General features: G+C 41.4%; 1 protein-coding gene across 2 annotated transcripts; it reads left to right on the top strand.

The window, feature by feature from the left end:
• The first annotated feature begins 1,819 nt into the window (after positions 1 to 1,819).
• Positions 1,820 to 17,798, top strand: traf3ip2l (TRAF3 interacting protein 2-like). Of its 2 annotated transcripts, none has more exons than XM_084309141.1 (10): positions 1,820 to 2,026; positions 3,537 to 3,652; positions 6,100 to 6,737; positions 6,974 to 7,016; positions 7,109 to 7,173; positions 7,300 to 7,397; positions 7,539 to 7,607; positions 9,229 to 9,345; positions 10,168 to 10,242; positions 15,008 to 17,798. In XM_084309141.1, the coding sequence occupies exons 2-10, from the start codon at positions 3,609 to 3,611 to the stop codon at positions 15,152 to 15,154; spliced, it is 1,296 nt and encodes a 431-aa protein (XP_084165267.1). In that variant the 5' UTR covers positions 1,820 to 2,026; positions 3,537 to 3,608; the 3' UTR covers positions 15,155 to 17,798. The 2 variants fall into 2 exon arrangements, with proteins under 2 accessions (XP_084165267.1, XP_084165266.1); XM_084309140.1 differs by having other exon boundaries at positions 3,560 to 3,652.
• The last annotated feature ends 1,581 nt before the right edge of the window (positions 17,799 to 19,379 follow it).

Consider the following 19,379-nt stretch of genomic DNA (forward strand, 5'->3'; position numbering starts at 1 on the left):
GATGGGAGAAAAACACAGAAAAACAGGAGGAGAAAAAGTGGATAAAAAAAAATTCATACATGTTATTCCTCTGGTCTAAGATATTAGTGAAAACAATATAGAGTGGGCGGCTAGGTGGTGCAGTGGGCAAGGCACTCACCTCCAATGCTGGAGACACTGGGTTCGAGCCCAGCTCTCCGCATTGCCATCAGCTTGGCTGGTCATTCAGCGACGGGGGTGGCGTCCCTCCATAGCGCAGACCCCTGACGCTGAAAGATCGCGCTGTGCAGGTGAAAAGATGCGACGGCTGCTACCTCGAGTACCGGAGCGCAATGTATGGCTTCGTCCACATTGCAGCCGGCTTGTGGGAGGCAAGAAACAGCGTTCGAGATAGGGGAGGGTTGAATTGGACGATACGAAATTGGGATGGGAGAAAAATAGAAAATGGGAGAAAAAGTGGATACAAAAAATAACAATATAGAGTGCTAAAACTCAAACTTGTGATGTCATCAAGTATAAAGTCTGAAGCTGCTCCATAGACAGTGAATTGGAGCAGATTTGATAGATGACACTGAGAGCACCCTACCTTCTGAGTTCATAGGTACATTTTCTATTTCAGAACTGAGAACACAATAGAATAAAGCTAATTTGGATATAATAAAGAAAACTAGCATCTTGTGGGTCCACAAAATCAGTCTCATTCATTGTCTATCTATGGAACAGCTCAAGACTTTACACTTAGTGACATCACAAGTTTGATTCTTACTTCTCTTGTTTCTGGCTTTGGGGGAAGACGGAAGAGTAGCTCATACTTCACAAATATTGATCGAACTGTCTCAGGCCATGGAAATAACATATTTTAATTTTGAGTGGTGTTCCCCTTTAAAGAATGTATTGAGTCATATAGTTATATGGGCCTGGTCTACAAGATACACTACACACGACTAAGGTACCCATGTACATGTCAAAATAAAGAGGGAGCTCCACAAATCATGTTAAACCCAGATTCGGCTCAAACAAGGGACTAAACACGTTTCGCAATTATGCCACATCAATGTGGAACGCCCTACCCACAGCTGTAAAGGAATGTGTATCACTACCCACTTTTAAAACCACTCTCAAGGAGCACCTACGGGAGACTGCAATTCGAAACTGGCCCCTGTAAATGTCCTAACCCAACCCCCTCCAATGTACAGTAAATGTCCTAACCCAGTAATACACAAGACCCTCTTCTTGGAACCAAGTAAGGTTTCGTCGATAATCCAATGTACAGTTACCCCCCCCCCCCCCACCCAACCACCTCCAATGTACAGTTCCCCCGCCCTCCCACCCCACCTACCCAGGTCCCAACCCCCACCTCCTCCAATGTTTCTTTGTCAAATGTACTTTTTTTTTTTTACTTTTTGTATCACAAACAGTACTGTATTTGTAAATCTGGTATGTCATAAATGTATAGATGTAGCAGTACTGTCTATATGTATGTCATGTTATGATGAATTGAAAATGGGGGACGCCATGGGGGACCCTGATGTAAACAAGACGAAAGTCTTTCTCTGGTCTTCATCCCCTTAACAATTGTATGTATTGAGCTGTACTGTATTGTACCCATTCTGCAATCTGTTAATAAAAATGTCAATCAATCAATCAATCAATATGGAAACAATCAACTGCTCTTAATCGAGCAAGGAAGTTAAATTCTGATTTAACTGGCACAGTCTGGTGTGAGAACTGAGAAGGTGGAGCTAGGTCGTGGGCGTGTAATTGCAGTTCAGAAGCGCAGACGCCCCCACCAAACGCAAATTACCTTGTTTACCGATTCCAGTAGGCTTTTTGTGCGTCGTTTCTATCCGGTCAAGATTAGCCTATGTATGCGACTGTCACATCAACTACATCAACTGAGCAAATGGGACTGAAATTGGTGAATTGCTTCGGCTGACGATTCCAGCACGTCCGCGTGGCGGTTTTACCTGAATGCATATATTTAGGCTACCTGCACGTATCCTACGTGTTTTACCTTCAAGCAGTGGATGTCAGTTAAAAAGTAAAGGTAATTGCAATTATTTATGGTATATTTTGTGTTGTATTTGAACTCTTCCTAAAAAAAACTTGATATTTTATGATTTTTGTTTTGTATGTGCACTTAGAAAGCCCAAGCTTAAACTACGTTTTAGAATAAGTTGCTTATGCCACACATGACTTGTGTTTTAGAATAAGTTATCCTCGTCGAGGCTATAGGTTTTAGAAAAGTAGGTTATTAATATTATGGGCAGGAAGAGTTGTGTCGAAATTGTGTGCAACACACTGCACTACTGCAGATGTTTGTTAGATCGGGAGGAGTTTTTTTTTTACCTTTTTGTGCGCACTTTCCCCTCTAACCCAGGGAGACAATTAGGAGGTCACTGCATTAAATGAATTATCCATTTAATACTATAGATATTGTCTAGTACTGTATTTGCAAATCTGGTATGTCATAAATGTATAGATGTAGCAGTACTGTCTATCTGTATGTCATGTATGTCATATTTACGATGAATTGAAAATGGGGGACCCTGATGTAAACAAGACGAAAGTCTTTCTCTGGTCTGCATCCCCTTAACAAGTGTATGTATTGTACTGTACTGTACCCATTCTGCAATCTGTTAATAACGTTTTCAATCAATCAATCAACCTGCCCTGGCACTTCTCAGACTGAGACAAATCTGGGTCAACTTCATGAGCCACGTTATGTGGAAACTAAAGTGCTAACAAGTTGTGTCGACCGCACAGAGCAGCTCAGGCTTGCACAGCACTTTGAGTTATTGATTGATTGAAAAGTTTATTAACAGATTGCAGAATGGGTACAGTACAGTACAGCTCAATACATACAATTGTTAAGGGGATGCAGACCAGAGAAAGACTTTAGTCTTGTTTACATCAGGGTCCCCCATTTTCAATTCATCATAACATATATGACATACATGACATACAGATAGACAGTACTGCTACTGCGTCAGTTGGCCCAAATAGGAAAATAATAATATGATTTATTATTATTAGGATTATGTTTTGTAGACTAGAATACATTATAGTCAACATGGGGCTCCTATTTCGATATACCCTCTCCTGCACTGCGTGCCATATAGGCCTACTATGACTAAATTGATCATCTGGCAGTTTGGTGGTTTTATTTTCCATCACTGAGCGTTGTTTGGTAGACCGCATTTCTTTATTCCCATCATACTGCTTGTATAGCCCCATATTATTAACAACAACAAAAATCCCCTTTGTGGGTGGCGCGTTTTCTTCATCTGACGTGTTCTAAATTCGAATGCAAGTTGACAAGGAAACATTGAGTTAACCCTAAAAGGCCTTTGAATCAGATGAATCAGATGTAGTCTGCAGCATGAATGCATGTTGGCCTGTGTCGGCCGGGGTTATATAGCCTGTTAACTTTATACAAATATTTAGCTTTATTAGTAGATCTTTTTTTAATTATTATTATTATTATTATAAAATGTTTTAGAACAGCGTTTTTTTGTCTCCATCCCTCTGATTGCTTTTCCTATTGTGTTTTAAAGTGGTTCCTTCTCGACCTCGACAGGACTGCAGCTTAATCTAGACACACATGGAGTTCCCCTGCCAAACACGCAATGATGCTGCCGTCTACACTCTACTCAACCTCAGCACCAAATAGGTAGCCTACATCTGTAATTACAACTAGCATTCTGTTGCTAGTGCATGGTGTAAAAAGTGGTGAATTCTACATCCCAAATAAAATAATGCACTTTAGAACTCCCATAACATGCCTTTAGTATGTCTCAGTTTAGTTTTGGGGATACATATTTGGACTATATAAATTCGTATACATATCTAGGTTTCTACCTTGATGAACTTGCATTTTGTAAAATGTACTACTGTGCTCTCTGAATCAGCTGGTAGGGCTCTATGAAACCTCTGAGAGATATGGGTTTCTCTACTTCCACAAGTTCCACCAAGTTCTATAAAGCCTGTAAGGGATGTGAACAAGTTCACAATATATCTATTAGAGTCGACACATTTTCCCCAATCCTTTTTTTAAATGTAATTTTTTATTACATTACATCTTTTTCCGTTTTTCTCCCATCCCAATGTTAGTCGTTATGCCAATTCCCAATCCCCTTCCTGGTCGTTGCGCACTCTACTCCCTACCGTCGGTCTGGGAGGGCGGAGACTATCGCATGCTTCCTCCGATACATGTGTACCCTGCCCACCGCTTCTTTTCACCTGGCAGCGCGGACTCTCACTGGGAGAGTGTAACGTGTGGAAGGTCACACTACCTCTCCTAGATCCTTCCCTTGCTGTGCAGGCGCCCCGACCGAACTGTAGGAGTAGCTGTTTACAACGACCAGGACCCACCCTCGCCCGGTTTCCCACCCGCTAACACTGCCAATTGTGTTAGTATGGACGGTCGGCCAACCCGGAAGCACCGCAGCTGGATTCGATCCCACTGTCTCTGTGGTGGTAGACAGCCGCTTAGTCCGCTGCGCTACCCGGCCGCCCACATTTGCCCCAATCCTAGTCATTGCTGGAGATATGGGATGGGAACCGTGTAAAGTATACGTTGTCGTTGAGCATGTATATGGGATGGGAACCGTGTAAAGTATACGTTGTCGTTGAGCATGTATATGGGATGGGAACCGTGTGAAGTATACGTTGTCGTTGAGCATGTATACGGGATGGGAACCGTGTGAAGTATATGTTGTCGTTGAGCATGTATACGGGATGGGAACCGTGTGAAGTATATGTTGTCGTTGAGCATGTATACGGGATGGGAGCCGTGTGAAGTATACGTTGTCGTTGAGCATGTATATGGGATGGGAACCGTGTGAAGTATACGTTGTCGTTGAGCATGTATATGGGATGGGAGCCGTGTGAAGTATACGTTGTCGTTGAGCATGTATGAGTAGATTGTGGAATAGATTTGTGAGTGTAGATGTAAGAACCTGTTCATGTGGAATTTGGGCTGAACATATTCACACATTATTTCAGAGAACAGGACTTGATAGAGATAGACTTTAGAATTGTACATCCAGAAAGAAAAAGTTCATGATTAAAACCCATTGAAACCGGGAAACACATTTGTGTGTATATGCAGGCTATATAATGCATTATTAGCAGGCGTTTTAGCTCTAAATGGGTTAAGGAGGTTAACCCATGGTATGGTTTGATTAAAAATGTATTCAGTACTGAGAATGATGTGAAATATAACCTGCCCAAGAGGAAAAGATCTTCGTGTATCCAGATTAGGTCTGGATTCTGGAATGTTGCCTTTACATTTGGAAACTGGACGTTATGTTGGCAGTGGCACTGAAGAATAATATAGGCGTTGTCATTTATGTGGGTTAAATTAAGTTTATTAAGTTGAAAAGCAAATTAAGATTTTGATAATTTATCAATAGAAGACTGAGCAATACTGAACAGTTTATACAAGAAGTAAACATTTGCTTTTGTGGATTATTTAGATAAAGCTTGGACACTAAGAAAACACATGTTGTATATGTGAAGACTTTGTATTATATTAATTACATAACATTTGTATTATTATTATGCTGAGTAACCGTAATATGTAATATGTTGTAATTGTGTGTCATGTAATCCCATGTGGGATGGGCCATTTAGATGGTATGGCGATTTAAATATAAGCAATGATTAACTTATATAGCCGATCATAGCTACAAACACTTAAAGAATCAGATTCAAACAGAAAAAAACCCAAAGGTTGTATTGTACCTGCAGGCTGCCACTCTCATGGCGTATCTACCCATCATCCCTGCCACGCCATCCCCTTGCGTGTTGCTTCCACCCATCCAAAGTCCAAACCAAGTTTCTCTACCAAACCCCCACCGTCCACAACGAGGACCTATCCCCCCTGCCTCTGGGCCTAAAAGTTACAATTGCCATTTAACATAATTGAGTTTTTCACTAAATATTAAAATCACCCAAACTTTCATGTATACTGGGATAGAATATGACATCTAGAACGACGTAAGGGGGATCAGACTATCAGAAAGGGTTCATAGTTTGCGTTTTACTGTTTTATACTGCTGGTTATTATCAACCTCCATACAAATGCTGTGGCTTAAATTGATCCTCTCCCCACAGTTACATCAACCAGCTGGGCAGCCATTTAATAAGCCACCATAATACACCCGAAGAGGACGACGAGACCATGAGCAAGGCCAGTGCTGTGCCTGACCCAGACTCCGGGCAAAGTCCCCTCCCAGACTGCCACAGCTCTGTCGACGACTCCCTGTACGGCAGACAGGGATTGTGGAGAGAACAAGATCACAGACCGGGCCATGCCCACTCGCACTTGGTGCCGAGCTACATCCCGTACCAGCTGCCCCGCGGCTTACCGGCCGGCTACAGCCAACCGACGCCATTCCCCAGTCAGGCTGACGGTTCCTGGCTTCACCCCAGCTACGCAAGCGGTTGGTCCGGGGCGGGCTACCCGAATAGCCTCCCGTTGTGTCTGAGCGACGAAGACTGCTACTCGGGAGAGAGCTGCTACTCCAGAGACAAGTTCCTTTCCCTCCCAGGCAGGTACAGCCCCAGTATGAACAGTCTGGAGCCGCCACGTTCCCTCTGCTCCAACCCGTCGGCAGACATGCACCATCACACCCTGTTGCCATACTACTGCCCACCACAGGGGGCAGCCTGCTGCGCACAATGCCCCAACATGGTGCCTATGGCCCACCCAGACTTCAGGCCTGGATATCAGCCAGTTCGTGGTCCTTACTGTGAGTGTTGGGTTATTTTCTGTCACCTTGGAACGTGAGAGCGGGTAGTCGCACCCGGTAGCCTTGATGCGGCAGTAATTACATAAGTCAACGTTTCGAGTTTCGATATTATTGTTTGTCAGGGCACTGTCCTACTTGAGGCACTTGCATGATTCATAGATCAGTAATAAAAATGTCTCATGTTCAACCTGTTCATGATAATAAATCTGCTTCATTCTCTCATTTGACTGCTTCAGATCTAGATAATTGCAGAGTTCCTGGGGTTGGCTACATGCCAAGGTGAGGATTTTATGATGCTGTCATAAAACATATTAGAAATCATGTTTCATAAAGCTTTTGAGAGTGATTGGAAAACATATCACCTCTTACAGTGATCACACCAGCCCAGCTAAACAGAAGACTCCTCCTTACAGCACACCCCTCTCTCAGGAACAGAGTGAGTATGGACCATTTGAACCGAGCATCACAGGAGCTGCAGAAATGCAGGAGAATGCAACTTGATTCGAAATGGAGATTTTGGCATCGAACTTTATTCAAGTCCTTTTTTCCCTCATCAATACAGGACGGGTCTTTGTCACTTACGAAGCGGACGACGACAAGCACGTCAATGAGATCATCAAGTTCGTGGCACTGCTGCGACACAATGGCTTCGACACCCATGTAAGCATCTTTGTTTCTTCCCCTTGTTTGGTTAAAAGAGGGAGCTCTTCCTCTTGGATTCAGTGGTGGTTTGCGGTTCAGCTCTGTTGTCAGATCAGCAAGAAAATGGTTCCACTGACTTGTCTTTTTCCTTGGTTTCAGATTGATATGTTTGAGCAGCAGTTTAGGAGCATCAGCAAGATTGACTTCATGGAGAGGTACCTCAGTGAGGTAAAGACTTGTTCATGTAATGACTCTCATTTACTGCCTTAACATCCCAGCCTGCCCTGTCAACATTCTAAACTTTGAAAACCCATTTCACTTTGACTATAAATCCTATAATTGTAAGGTCTTAAGACTTGTAATTGACCAAATAAATTATTGAAGCGCATTGCCAATGCCACTGAATCCTAGACTAGAGGTTCAGAATCCTGGTGATGGTCGGAGCCCAGGGCAGTTAACAAGTTTAAATGTAAACACCTCACAAACCGAAAACTTCCATCTAGTTAATTGTTGGAACCCTCAGCCCTCTCAATGGGAATGGGATTACACAATCTGATTATATAATGACAAATGTAATCCATTAGAGTTACTTTAAAAAGAGAAAAAAATAAATCTGATTTCACATACTTTTCAAAAAAGTAGTTGATGCCTTAGCACGCATCGACCCTTCAGTAAATTAAATACTTAGCTAACGTACAGTAGCTACAGTATAAATATGGCTCAGAATGTCAGTAACTTAAAGACTTAGCTAACATAGCTACAGTATTTAAACACAGCTCAGAATGTCAGTAACTTAAATACTTAGCTAACGTAGCTACAGTATAAACACAGCTCAGAATGTCAGTAACTTAAATACTTAGCTAACGTAGCTACAGTATAAACACAGCTCAGAATGTCAGTAACTTATAAACTTAGCTAACGTAGCTACAGTATAAACACAGCTCAGAATGTCAGTAACTTAAATACTTAGCTAACGTAGCTACAGTATAAACACAGCTCAGAATGTCAGTAACTTAAATACTTAGCTAACGTAGCTACAGTATAAACACAGCTCAGAATGTCAGTAACTTATAAACTTAGCTAACGTAGCTACAGTATAAACACAGCTCAGAATGTCAGTAACTTATAAACTTAGCTAACGTAGCTACAGTATAAACACAGCTCAGAATGTCAGTAACTTATAAACTTAGCTAACGTAGCTACAGTATAAACACAGCTCAGAATGTCAGTAACTTAAATACTTAGCTAACGTAGCTACAGTATAAACACAGCTCAGAATGTCAGTAACTTAAATACTTAGCTAACGTAGCTACAGTATAAACACAGCTCAGAATGTCAGTAACTTAAATACTTAGCTAACGTAGCTACAGTATAAACACAGCTCAGAATGTCAGTAACTTAAATACTTAGCTAACGTAGTTACAGTATAAACATGACTCAGAATGTCAATAACTTAAATACTTAGCTAACATAGCTACAGTATTATAAACACGACTCAGAATGTCAGTAACTTAAATACTTAGCTAACGGTATAAATACAGCTCAGAATGTCAGTAATTTAAATACTTAGCTAACGTAGCTACAGTATAAACACAGCTCAGAATGTCAGTAACTTAAGTTAAAACAACCCTATGTGTGTCCTTGTTGCGTGGAAGTGTGATTGAAGTTGATGTCAACCTATTAATGCTTGTGGGATGCTGTGAATGATGTCTGAATGAATGAATGAGTCAGTTAGTGACATTGCCGGTCCTAGAGGTGCTTCACATCTAAAAGGTCTCAAGCATTCATAATAACTTCCAGCATATAGTTATTCTTCTCGTCACCCCCCCCCCCCCCGACACACACACAGAAGGAATATCTGATCATCATCATTATCAGCCCCAAGTATCATGAGACAGTGACGGCATCCCCAGTCAGCCTGGAGAATGACGAGAGGACCCTCAACATTGTCTACATACACAAACAGGTCAGATGCCATAGCAACGTTAAGAGCAATGTGCTTATTGATGGTTTCAGTGGGATAGAGGCCTTTTACAGAATGTTTAGAATGCCCATTTATCCTCCATGTTGGAAGAAACAATGGTTACTATATGCAAAACAACAGTTACTATGTGTTGAAATATTACTTTTATTACTGGATCTTGTAAACACGTCACAGTGGGACAGTAATATCTTTCCGGTGTTTTACCTACTCTACAACTGCACAGAAATGAGGCGTTTTCTTTTGAAAGTGGTTACCAATGGTTACAGGCAGCCATGTTGGAAGAAACACAACTACACAAGCATTTCATTGCAAGGCCTCTATTGCATTGCTAGGTCTTAAAGTCAAATGGATCCGGTTAAAATACGATTTATTAACTCGGAATGATTGTATCAAATACAGAATAGTCAGAGATATGGCTGTGTGGCTCCCATTCTAGGTTATTAGCTACAAGATCCGGAAGGAGAAGAGAGAATGACGTGGGAAGGGAGGGGAGAGGGGGAGACACTATAAGATGGAGGTTAGGCAAGAGGGAGGAGATTAAGACACGTCCCTATGAGTTGACAAGTCTGTTATGGGTGAGAGGGAGGAGACAAGCTCTTATTTCCTCCACAGAGCCACGTTTATTTCCTTGTCAGCTATTGGTATTAGCAACTGCAACAGAGAATACACTTTGGTCCATTTAGAATGTTTATGTTCTCAAGTTGAAACGGTATACTGTTGGCTGCTTTGTAACTTAAAGACTTGACTATATATACATATTGAGATTTCTTAGTATACTAATGTCTGTTTTTTGTTGTCATTCAGCTACAGAACGAATTCATTCAGAATGGAAGCAAGAATTTCAGATTCATTCCCATTCTGTTTCCTGGGGCCAAGAAGGTAGGGGGTTCGGCATGCTATAAAATGAGAATGAGTCACTGTAAGTAAGTTTGTATTGTGGTCTGTGGTGTTGTTGACTCTTGTAAACTTTGCAAAGCCTGAAGTTAGTTTACAAATCATATTCACTATGTGATTCTTATGTAGTCATAGATCAAAACAAAATTATTTCAGGCACTGTGAAACAAACACAACACTACACAAATATGCCTGTCATTTATAAACAATAACAGTGAAACAGTAACTTTTCAGGTAGGTTTATTAATTTATGAAAATACAACATGGACCTTTTTCCCCATTATTATTATTACAATACACGCATTTCATTTAAATACTATAATAGTTAATACAATGTAATTTAAAAAAAACAAAAATGTATGTGTTTCATAATGCACTGCATGCTCCTCATCTTGCCATGGTTTTTATATATGACATGTTAAAGGAACACACCAATATTATGGCGAATGCTTACCGTCTTCTTCAGTGAGACAAGACGATAGATACCAGTTTCCTCTCTGTGCGTTCAGTAGAAAGCTATCTACGTTAGCCTAGCTAAGCACAGACTAAGAAACGATGTAAACACCATGATCAAATCTGCAAAAAAAGATTTCATCAATGACAAAACCCTGTGAACTTACTCAACAACCAACTAGGCTGCAGTAAAAAACTAAACCAGATTTACAAACATAAACATTAAGACAGAAAACACTCATCACAGACAAGCTGGATGTGGCCAATTACTTAAACATTTTCTTTACAAACATAGCCACAACACCGGGAATAATTGGTTCGGAACATGAAAAATCGGTGCTCATGTAGCCGGTCTCGTATTGCTCTGCGTTGTGTTTCAGATTCGACCCCTGTTAAGGGATTGCCCCGAGTGGGAGTTGAACCCCGGTCTCCCGCGTCACGGGCGGCATCACAGACTACTATACCAAGAGGTGAATTCACCCCTAAGTAATGGGTCTGGATGCCTCTGGGGAGTGAGTTTACTTGCAGTACCGCTAACATCCACAGTCACTTCACAACACTTGAAGTCCATCGTGACTGTGGATATACTCGCGGTACCTCCGTTACACTCAGTGTTTTCTTAGGGCCGAACTAAAGCCTCAGTCATGTTCCGAACCAATTATTCCTGGTGTGAACGCGCCGGCCGGTTCGAGATTACATTCGGGAACCGGCTCCGGCACGGAGCCCGGCCGGTGTGAAAGGCCTACCAGTGAGCTGTGGTGTTCCACAAGGAAGTATACTAGGACCACTACTGTTCCTAATATATGCAAATGACATGTCATCAGCTTGAGACTAAGTAGAAAAAAGCAGGAAGCCGGACCAGCACTCTCAGGTTTCGACAATTTTAATCGCAGCCGGATACAACAGACATGAGCCAGCTAGCCATTAACACTGAAGAAGGAACACCTGTTCTGAAACATGTCTGTTGTATCCGGCTGCGATTAAAATTGTCGAAACCTGAGAGTGCTGGTCCGGCTTCCAGAGTCCATTCTCTTTGGATCAAATAACAAACTCGGCAAGACCGACGGCTTCTCTGTTACAGTGGGTGACAATTATTGTCACAAGGAAAGATGAAATTACATACCTGGGTTCCATCCTAGAGGCAAGTCTTTCCTGTGACAAAATGGCAACCAATGTAATAAAAAAAGTCAACCAACGAACAACATTCTTGTACCGGATCTCCTCTCTGGTAAACAAGAATACCCTGAAGACTCTTTAACACTTTGGATGCCACGCCGTGTTTTCCTTTTTACCCCCTTGATGCCCAAACCCACTCCAATGTTAACTTAATATCGCCTAATCTATGTTTTAAATTATGGCTATGTGTCTAATCTGCCTGTCGCTTATCAAAGACTCATTTTCCAGTCAACATTGTGAAGGCAGATTGTTTTTTTATCGCTTCTTTTCCGTTTGATAGCATTTTGAAAATCACTCGTTTTCGCGGAAAAAACTACCCATTCTATGATAATCGCCTTTTACTGGAATATTCCAGAACGTTGTCATTTGTCGGCCTATTTATGAATCGTTTTCAAATAAACGCTAGATGATCGATAGTATATGTGTGCGCACGCACGCTCGTGCCGCAAGCTGATAATCGCTGCTCTTATTTCCTGATGGCTTTTACAGTGAAACAGCAATATCACATATAGTGGAAACGCTTACCGTAATTCCTCTAATAGTAACCGGTATTCAATTAAAAACCGGGTCTCTATTAATGACCGGGTGCACTGTTGAGCTAAGCAATTATAAGCCGGCCTCCTAATACAAGCCGGGTTTCATGTATATTAGAGTTATTGTTATATGCTGGCCTGGCTGTGCAGTAAATGCCATATAATGGTATGGTGTTAATGTTTACCAAGAGAGTAAGCCTACCTCAGAATTGTATAAAACGAAGTTATTATTATTATTATTATACCATATTATACCATTATTATATTTTGACCACCTGTAATTGCACTGTTTACTACCGTATTTCATACAGTACTTGCTTGGTTTCAATAAATGAACCCAGTCCATTTTACTGGGTTCAAACTGACACAAAATGTTGATTTATTCATTATGATCTGTTTGAAAATTAGAAATATAGGCCTCTCTCTTATAAATGCCTCCTCCTAATACAAGCCTGGTATCCGCTACAGTTGAAACAAATACAAGCCGGGGTTACTATTAGAGGAATTACGGTATATATCCGTGAAAATGAGTCTGATTATCCTAAGACTGATAACATAGATTTCTTACCTGACATCTGATGGTATCCAAATGGTATATTCCAATTCCTGATCACCATTCGAAAAAATCGATAATTGTATTGATCAACCGTGTATACAGTAGAACACATGATTGATGACTAAACACGTTTCGCAATTATGCCACATCAATGTGGAACGCCCTACCCAAAGCTGTAAAGGAATGTGAATCCCTACCCACATTCAAAACCGCTCTTAAAGAGCACCTACGGGAGGCTGCAATTCGAAACTGGCCACCGTAAATGCCCAAAAACCCCACCACCTCCTAATAGACAGTCTCCTCCCCACCGCATGTATATATTCCTCTCCCACCCACCCACCCCCTCCTAATGTACAGTCCCCTCCCCATCATATGTATATACTCTGTCAGGATCTAGGGGTAACAGTACTGTATATTTGAATACCGTTTGTCACAAATGTATCAGTACTAAATACCTATATGTCATGTATGTTGTGTATGTCATAAATGTCTATATGAATTGAAAATGGGGGACCCTGATGGAAACAAGACAAACGTCTTTCTCAGGTCTGCATCCCCTTAACAATTGTGTGTATTGAGCCGTACTGTATTGTAACCATTCTGCAATCTGTTAAATAAAGTTTTCATTTATTCATTCATTCCCCGCGGCTCAGCGGCTCCAGAATGAACTCTGGTAACCCCGGCTGCATCAGTGAGACGTAAAATGTGGAGTCGGAAATCCTTTATCCCATTCACTTTCATTGAGTCTAATCCAAAAGGGTGATTTACCATCTGGGAGACGATGGGGGCGCTTTTTTCACATCCGAGAGCCTGGGGTGACTGGATATCCAACGGTAGGCTCGCTTGATGCAATATGATTTCAGATCGCTAATAAAAAAAAACAGAGAAATCTCGTGATGGGCATTCAACGGTCGGGGGGGGTAAACCCGAGAAATCTCGGGCGTGGCATCCAAAGTGTTAACAGGAACATTCATTCAAGGGTACTACGACTATGCTTGCACCTCATGGTACCAAAGCACCTCAAAGGCACTTAAAACAAGATTACAAAGTAAACATCACAAAACAAACTGGTCAGACTACTGCTTGACCTTACTCCTAAAAACCCACCTCACCCCTGCCCATTTTGACAACCTAGGATGGCTTAGAGTAGACGACAGAGTACAGCAACTTGCAATGGGCCTGGTCTACAAGATACGCTACACCACTAAGGTACCCATGTACATGTCGAAATACTTCCCAAAGGTCAGTGAATAACACGACCACAACACCAGAAGGAGTTCCACAAATCATGTCCAACCCAGATTTAGCTCAAACAAGGGACTAAACACGTTTTGCAATTATGCCACAACAATGTGGAACGCCCTACCCACAGCCGTAAAAAAAATTAATCCCTACCCCCTACCAGTACCAGTTTGGCCCCAGTAAATGTCCAAACCCCCCCCCAATGTACAGTTTCCTCCCCCTCAAATGTATATATTCTCTTTTAGAAACCCTGTCTGTAAATAAACAGTACTGTATATTTGTATATCTTGTATGTCATAAATGTTATGAATTGAAAATGGGGGACCCTGATGTAAACGAGACGAAAGTCTTTCTCTGGTCTGCATCCCCTTAACAATTGTGTGTATTGAGCCGTACTGTATTGTACCCATTCTGCAATCTGTTAATAAAATATTCAATCAATCAATCAAACAATGAATGGAAGCGAATGAATAGCGGCTAGCCTAAGGGTTGGCCAACTAACACCTCTTCCGGAGTTTTAAGCTAGGCTAGCCACATCCACTTCCATTCATACCAGAGAAAACTGGTATCCATCTACTTGTCTGACTCTGGAGAAGACGGTACGTGCATTTCACATAATGTTGGCGTGTTCCTTTTTTAAAGGGTTATTCAGCCTAGTCCGATCCAGACAAAGCAGCCTTCCCAAACAAAGAAATTTGACATTATTTATTATTTTACATTTAGTCATTTAGCTGACTCTTTTTCATTCATGTGGCTTCTCTCTCTCTCTTTCTCTCTCTGTCCATCACAGTACCATGTCCCTGCCTGGCTTCAGAACACCCATGTCTATGGATGGCCACGCGATCGGGATGACATCCTCCGTCGGCTGATGAGGGTGGAGAAGTATAACCCACCTCCTGTTGGAGAGCTACCGACCATCGTCTCTATCCCCATATAGAACCCTCTGACCCGAACGGATGGACCCGATCACATTTCTAAACGGGACGTAAGATTTCACTGACCTCGCTCGATGCACACCAAGAGCAGGCCCGTTCAAGAGCCAGTGGTCAGACGAAAGGGAATCCGTATACAAACTACACGTCTTTTCACCATGAACAAACCAGGAGTCTCTTATGAAGATTGAATATTTAACTGCTGGACATGTTGAAACTACTCTGTACTCCTGTTCTCTTGGAATATATTGCACAGGATTGTTTTTTTTGTCCCCAAAGACGAATCTCAACGTATGGGGAAGAAGGGCCAAATTCCAAATCTAAAGATGATAATTATTCTGTTCACTTTTATGATCCTTCATTTAGATTGGAACACCCTACATGCCAAAACAAAATATGATTTATAGTGTTCTTTCCTTCATGGGGACATTATGCATGAAACTAAAGCAATGTCGAGCCATTTTTTCTTTTACACCTTGAGAAGTCAGAGGTTGTGACACCCACACACACACACACACACCCACACCATCATTCTTGGGCTAAACAGCCAAACATTTTTGATTAATGCAAAAAGGTAATCTTTATTAATAACATGTGAAAAGTGGCCAGGTGCACAAAAACGGATTGAAAAGCAGATGTTCGCCAGCACTGAGCAACTGATGATAGGACTGTTTTGTCAGCACAGATGTGTTAAAGACCCAATCAGTGATTTAGCCGTGAACGAATGGGTAGCCCCACCAGCAAAAATAAGAAGAATGACAATGGAAACATGTTTTTATTCTCTAGTTGATTGACCTGGCTCTTGTAAGTACAAACAATAGACGACAGATAAAAAAACGTTTTAATTGAACCCTTGCACAAGAACCATAGGGACAGCCCATGTATTTGCAGTTGTAAAGTCAATCTAAATTGGTGTGTGAATGTGATATATCACAAGAAAGTGCTCAACCTCTACTGTGTTTAACTATGAATGAACACAAGACTCTTAACTTACCATATATGGTGGTCTAATCTAAGACTCTGTTTTAAGTCTTCAGAAAAACAATGTTTTCAAACTTTATTATCTAAAGATGGTAAGTTCTTGGTTCTCTATGGTTCTTTGTCGGAGGTTGGCCTACTCAACTGGATTTGCTGTATTTTGTGGCTGTAAAAAGTTGGTTTCCTTTGGTAATTGAAAACACTGGACTCGAGTAGAATAGATCCATGTTCTTCTTTTATGATGGCTGGGACTTCAACATTGTATGAGGGTATACCCCGCATTATGGTCCAAAAGAAGGATTGGTCCTTTTTGTTTTAATAAAGGACAACGTCTTCGCATTAATCACAGCATGTGGACAATGTGCTTTGAGGCTGTTGGTGTGCGGTTGTCTCAACCTGTGACTTCTCAAGACTTATCTACCGACACAAGCTTTAGATGTTCTATGGCTACGGGCGCAGTATCACGGTTCCCTGGCCGTTCATCATACCTTACAAAGTGATTTAAACCTATATTTACCATGCAGGCATATAGAGAAACATGTACTTACATTATCAAAGGTGAGTGGGTTAAAATATTTTTTTATGAGCCGTCCTTGTTGAATTTACACACCGTTATTCCATCCAATGAGACAGGTGGTGGTGGTATCTAATATCCGCTAGACGGTATTATTAAAAATACAATATCCCAGGGCTAGAGCAAACATTGTCAATGTTTACTGAACATCTCATACACACAGTGGCAGCTTTTCTGGTTCACTTAGTAAATACACTTATCTGACCGAATGCCCTTCCCGTATATTCTCACGATAACATATTCACAGCTTTTAAAAACAATTTTTTAGTTTTTATCCACTTTTTCTCCTCCTGTTTTTCTGTGATTTTTCTCCCATCCCAATTTAGTCATGCCAATTCCCCCCTCCCCTTTCTGGTCATTGCTCGCATGTGCCCCCCACTGGTCGGTCTAGGGAGGGTTGATAGATACTATCACATGTCCCCTCCGATACATGCAGAGTCAGCCAGCCACTTCTTTTCACCTGCCAGCGCGGACTCTCATTGGTGAGGTGTAACGTGTGGGAGGCTCACACTACCCTCACCATCTCCCTTCCTCGCTGTGCAGGCGCCCTGACCGACCTGTAGGAGTCGCTGTTTACAACGACCAGATTACCACCCACCGGCTTCCCTCCCGCTGACTGCCAATTGAGCCAGTATGACGGCCGGCCAAGCCGGAGGCAACGCTGACAGCTGGATTCGACACCAGTGTCTCTCGCGTTGGTGACGAGCGCTTAGTCCGCTGCGCCACCCAGCCGCCTTTAAAAACAGAATCTTGAATGCTCCAAAATATAACCCCTTTCTAAACTTCTGTATGTATGTGTTCAAATTCTAAGTGCCATAAGTACAAAATGACGTTTTAAATAAAACGAAAGGCTGTAAGCTAAATTATTAAAAAAATTAAGAAAAACATCATTCTTGTGTAATTCAAGATTCACTTAAAAGTCTGATGGCTCATCTCCTGTGCTTCAGTACATAACTAGGTTGCGTTCATAATGAATTCAAGACTTTCTCCTGCACCACACTTACTCATGGTAAAAATCATGGTTATTTTTGCATAGGATTTTCAGCATTAGATATTTACTTAAATGTCTTGCTGTCAGAGCTTTGCTTTTTTTTTTTTTTTTTTATGTATTACCGTAATCATAATGTCATGTTTGTTGAAAATTATATAAATGTATTTGATGGTTATTTTAATTCATAAAATGGCCAAACATCACTGACGGATAAATGTATAACTGATTAATTTCTATTACATGCCTTTTGCAAATAATTTGGACATAAATCAGTAATTAGTTTGTCGGTGTTGAACCATTTCTGACAGTACAAATCATAGCTGTTATTCAGTCAGTTATCACGCCAGTTTGGACTAAACATTCTGTAATTCTAGACAGAAAAGTTGCTTTCAATGGACATCTCCTTGGGGTGGAAAACCCCTCCTAATCTAGGGTTAATCTGTTTTTGTAAAACTGCCTCCTCATTTAGTCAACAGGCAAGCAGAGACCTGGGACTGGTTTGCCTGTAGGGCTGTGCATGTGCTCCGTGTGAGAGTTTCTCAAAGCATGTGCTGCATTTCCGTTTGTGGGAATGAGGAATGTAATGTTTGAGCTATGGCCATAAATTGGCCATAAAGTGACGATTATTAGAGGTGATCATTTTCTGCCTTGGGCTACTGCCTCCCAAATTAGATATGCAACCTAGCCAGTCTGTATACACACACACTCATAGACTGCTGCGCAATAGAGCAGACGATGCACGTGCTCCAGGACTATTGAACTTGGGGGAGCAAGGATATGATCTTGCTCCACCACTTTTTGATCATATGAAAAATATGATATACCCCCCCCCCCCAATATATAAATCTAAGCATAACTACGTAATTTCAATCAAATTAATAATACGCAATGACACTTAATAACACGTTTTTAAGTTTCCAAAGATTGCGACCCCCCCCCCCCTGCTCCCCCATATGGTTTGATCCAGTGCCTCTCCCACCCCCAGCAGAGCAGACGGCGCACGGCGCTGGCTGCAGGTAGGCTGAGTGTAAATAAAGGCCACAGAAGTGTGTCATTTGGTGGCAGGCAGGATTTTCCAGTAAGTTGTTTATGATTGTTAAGATTATTTATGTTAGACATGTCTTCTATTGAGTGGTAGAAGTTCTACCACGCAATACAATAAAAGTGTTTCACATCCCGAAATGCCATCTGGTCATACCAAACAATAATAATAATAATAATAATAACAAAGTTTCCCTCTGGTTGGCGTTAGCTTTAGTGCTAGCCGCTAGGTAACGTTGTCATATATCTAGATATGTGGTGTCGTCAGCTGGATAACGTTGACTTCGTTTGCAAATTTTAACGTTCGAAGCAGGGCCGGATTAACGACGGCCGCGGCCCGTGGGCCTTTAGTGATGAGGGCCCCCCAATTTTTTTTTTTTTACTTTTTTTTTTTAATTTTTTTTATAATAATAATAATGCAATAAGGGGACCCTGATGTAAACAAAACAAAAGTCTCTCTGGTCTGCATCCCCTTAACAATTGTGTGTATTGAGCCGTACTATATTGTACCCATTCTGCAATATGTTAATAACATTTTTAATCAATCAATAACAGATTGCAGAATGGGTACAGTACAGTACAGCTCAATACACACAATTGTTAAGGGGATGCAGACCAGAGAAAGACTTTCGTCTTGTTTACATCA

Source organism: Notolepis coatsorum (assembly GCF_963971535.1).
Source record: "Notolepis coatsorum genome assembly, chromosome: 2".
In the NCBI taxonomy this organism is placed as follows: domain Eukaryota; kingdom Metazoa; phylum Chordata; class Actinopteri; order Aulopiformes; family Paralepididae; genus Notolepis; species Notolepis coatsorum.

Bases quoted from the DNA above. Each gene is read 5' to 3' on its own strand.
- traf3ip2l (XM_084309141.1), top strand. From the start codon at position 3,609: ATGATGCTGCCGTCTACACTCTACTCAACCTCAGCACCAAATAG. The intron at 7,174-7,299 runs GTGAGTATGGAC...TCATCAATACAG, and splicing joins ACCCCTCTCTCAGGAACAGA to GACGGGTCTTTGTCACTTAC. The intron at 10,243-15,007 runs GTAGGGGGTTCG...TGTCCATCACAG, and splicing joins TGTTTCCTGGGGCCAAGAAG to TACCATGTCCCTGCCTGGCT.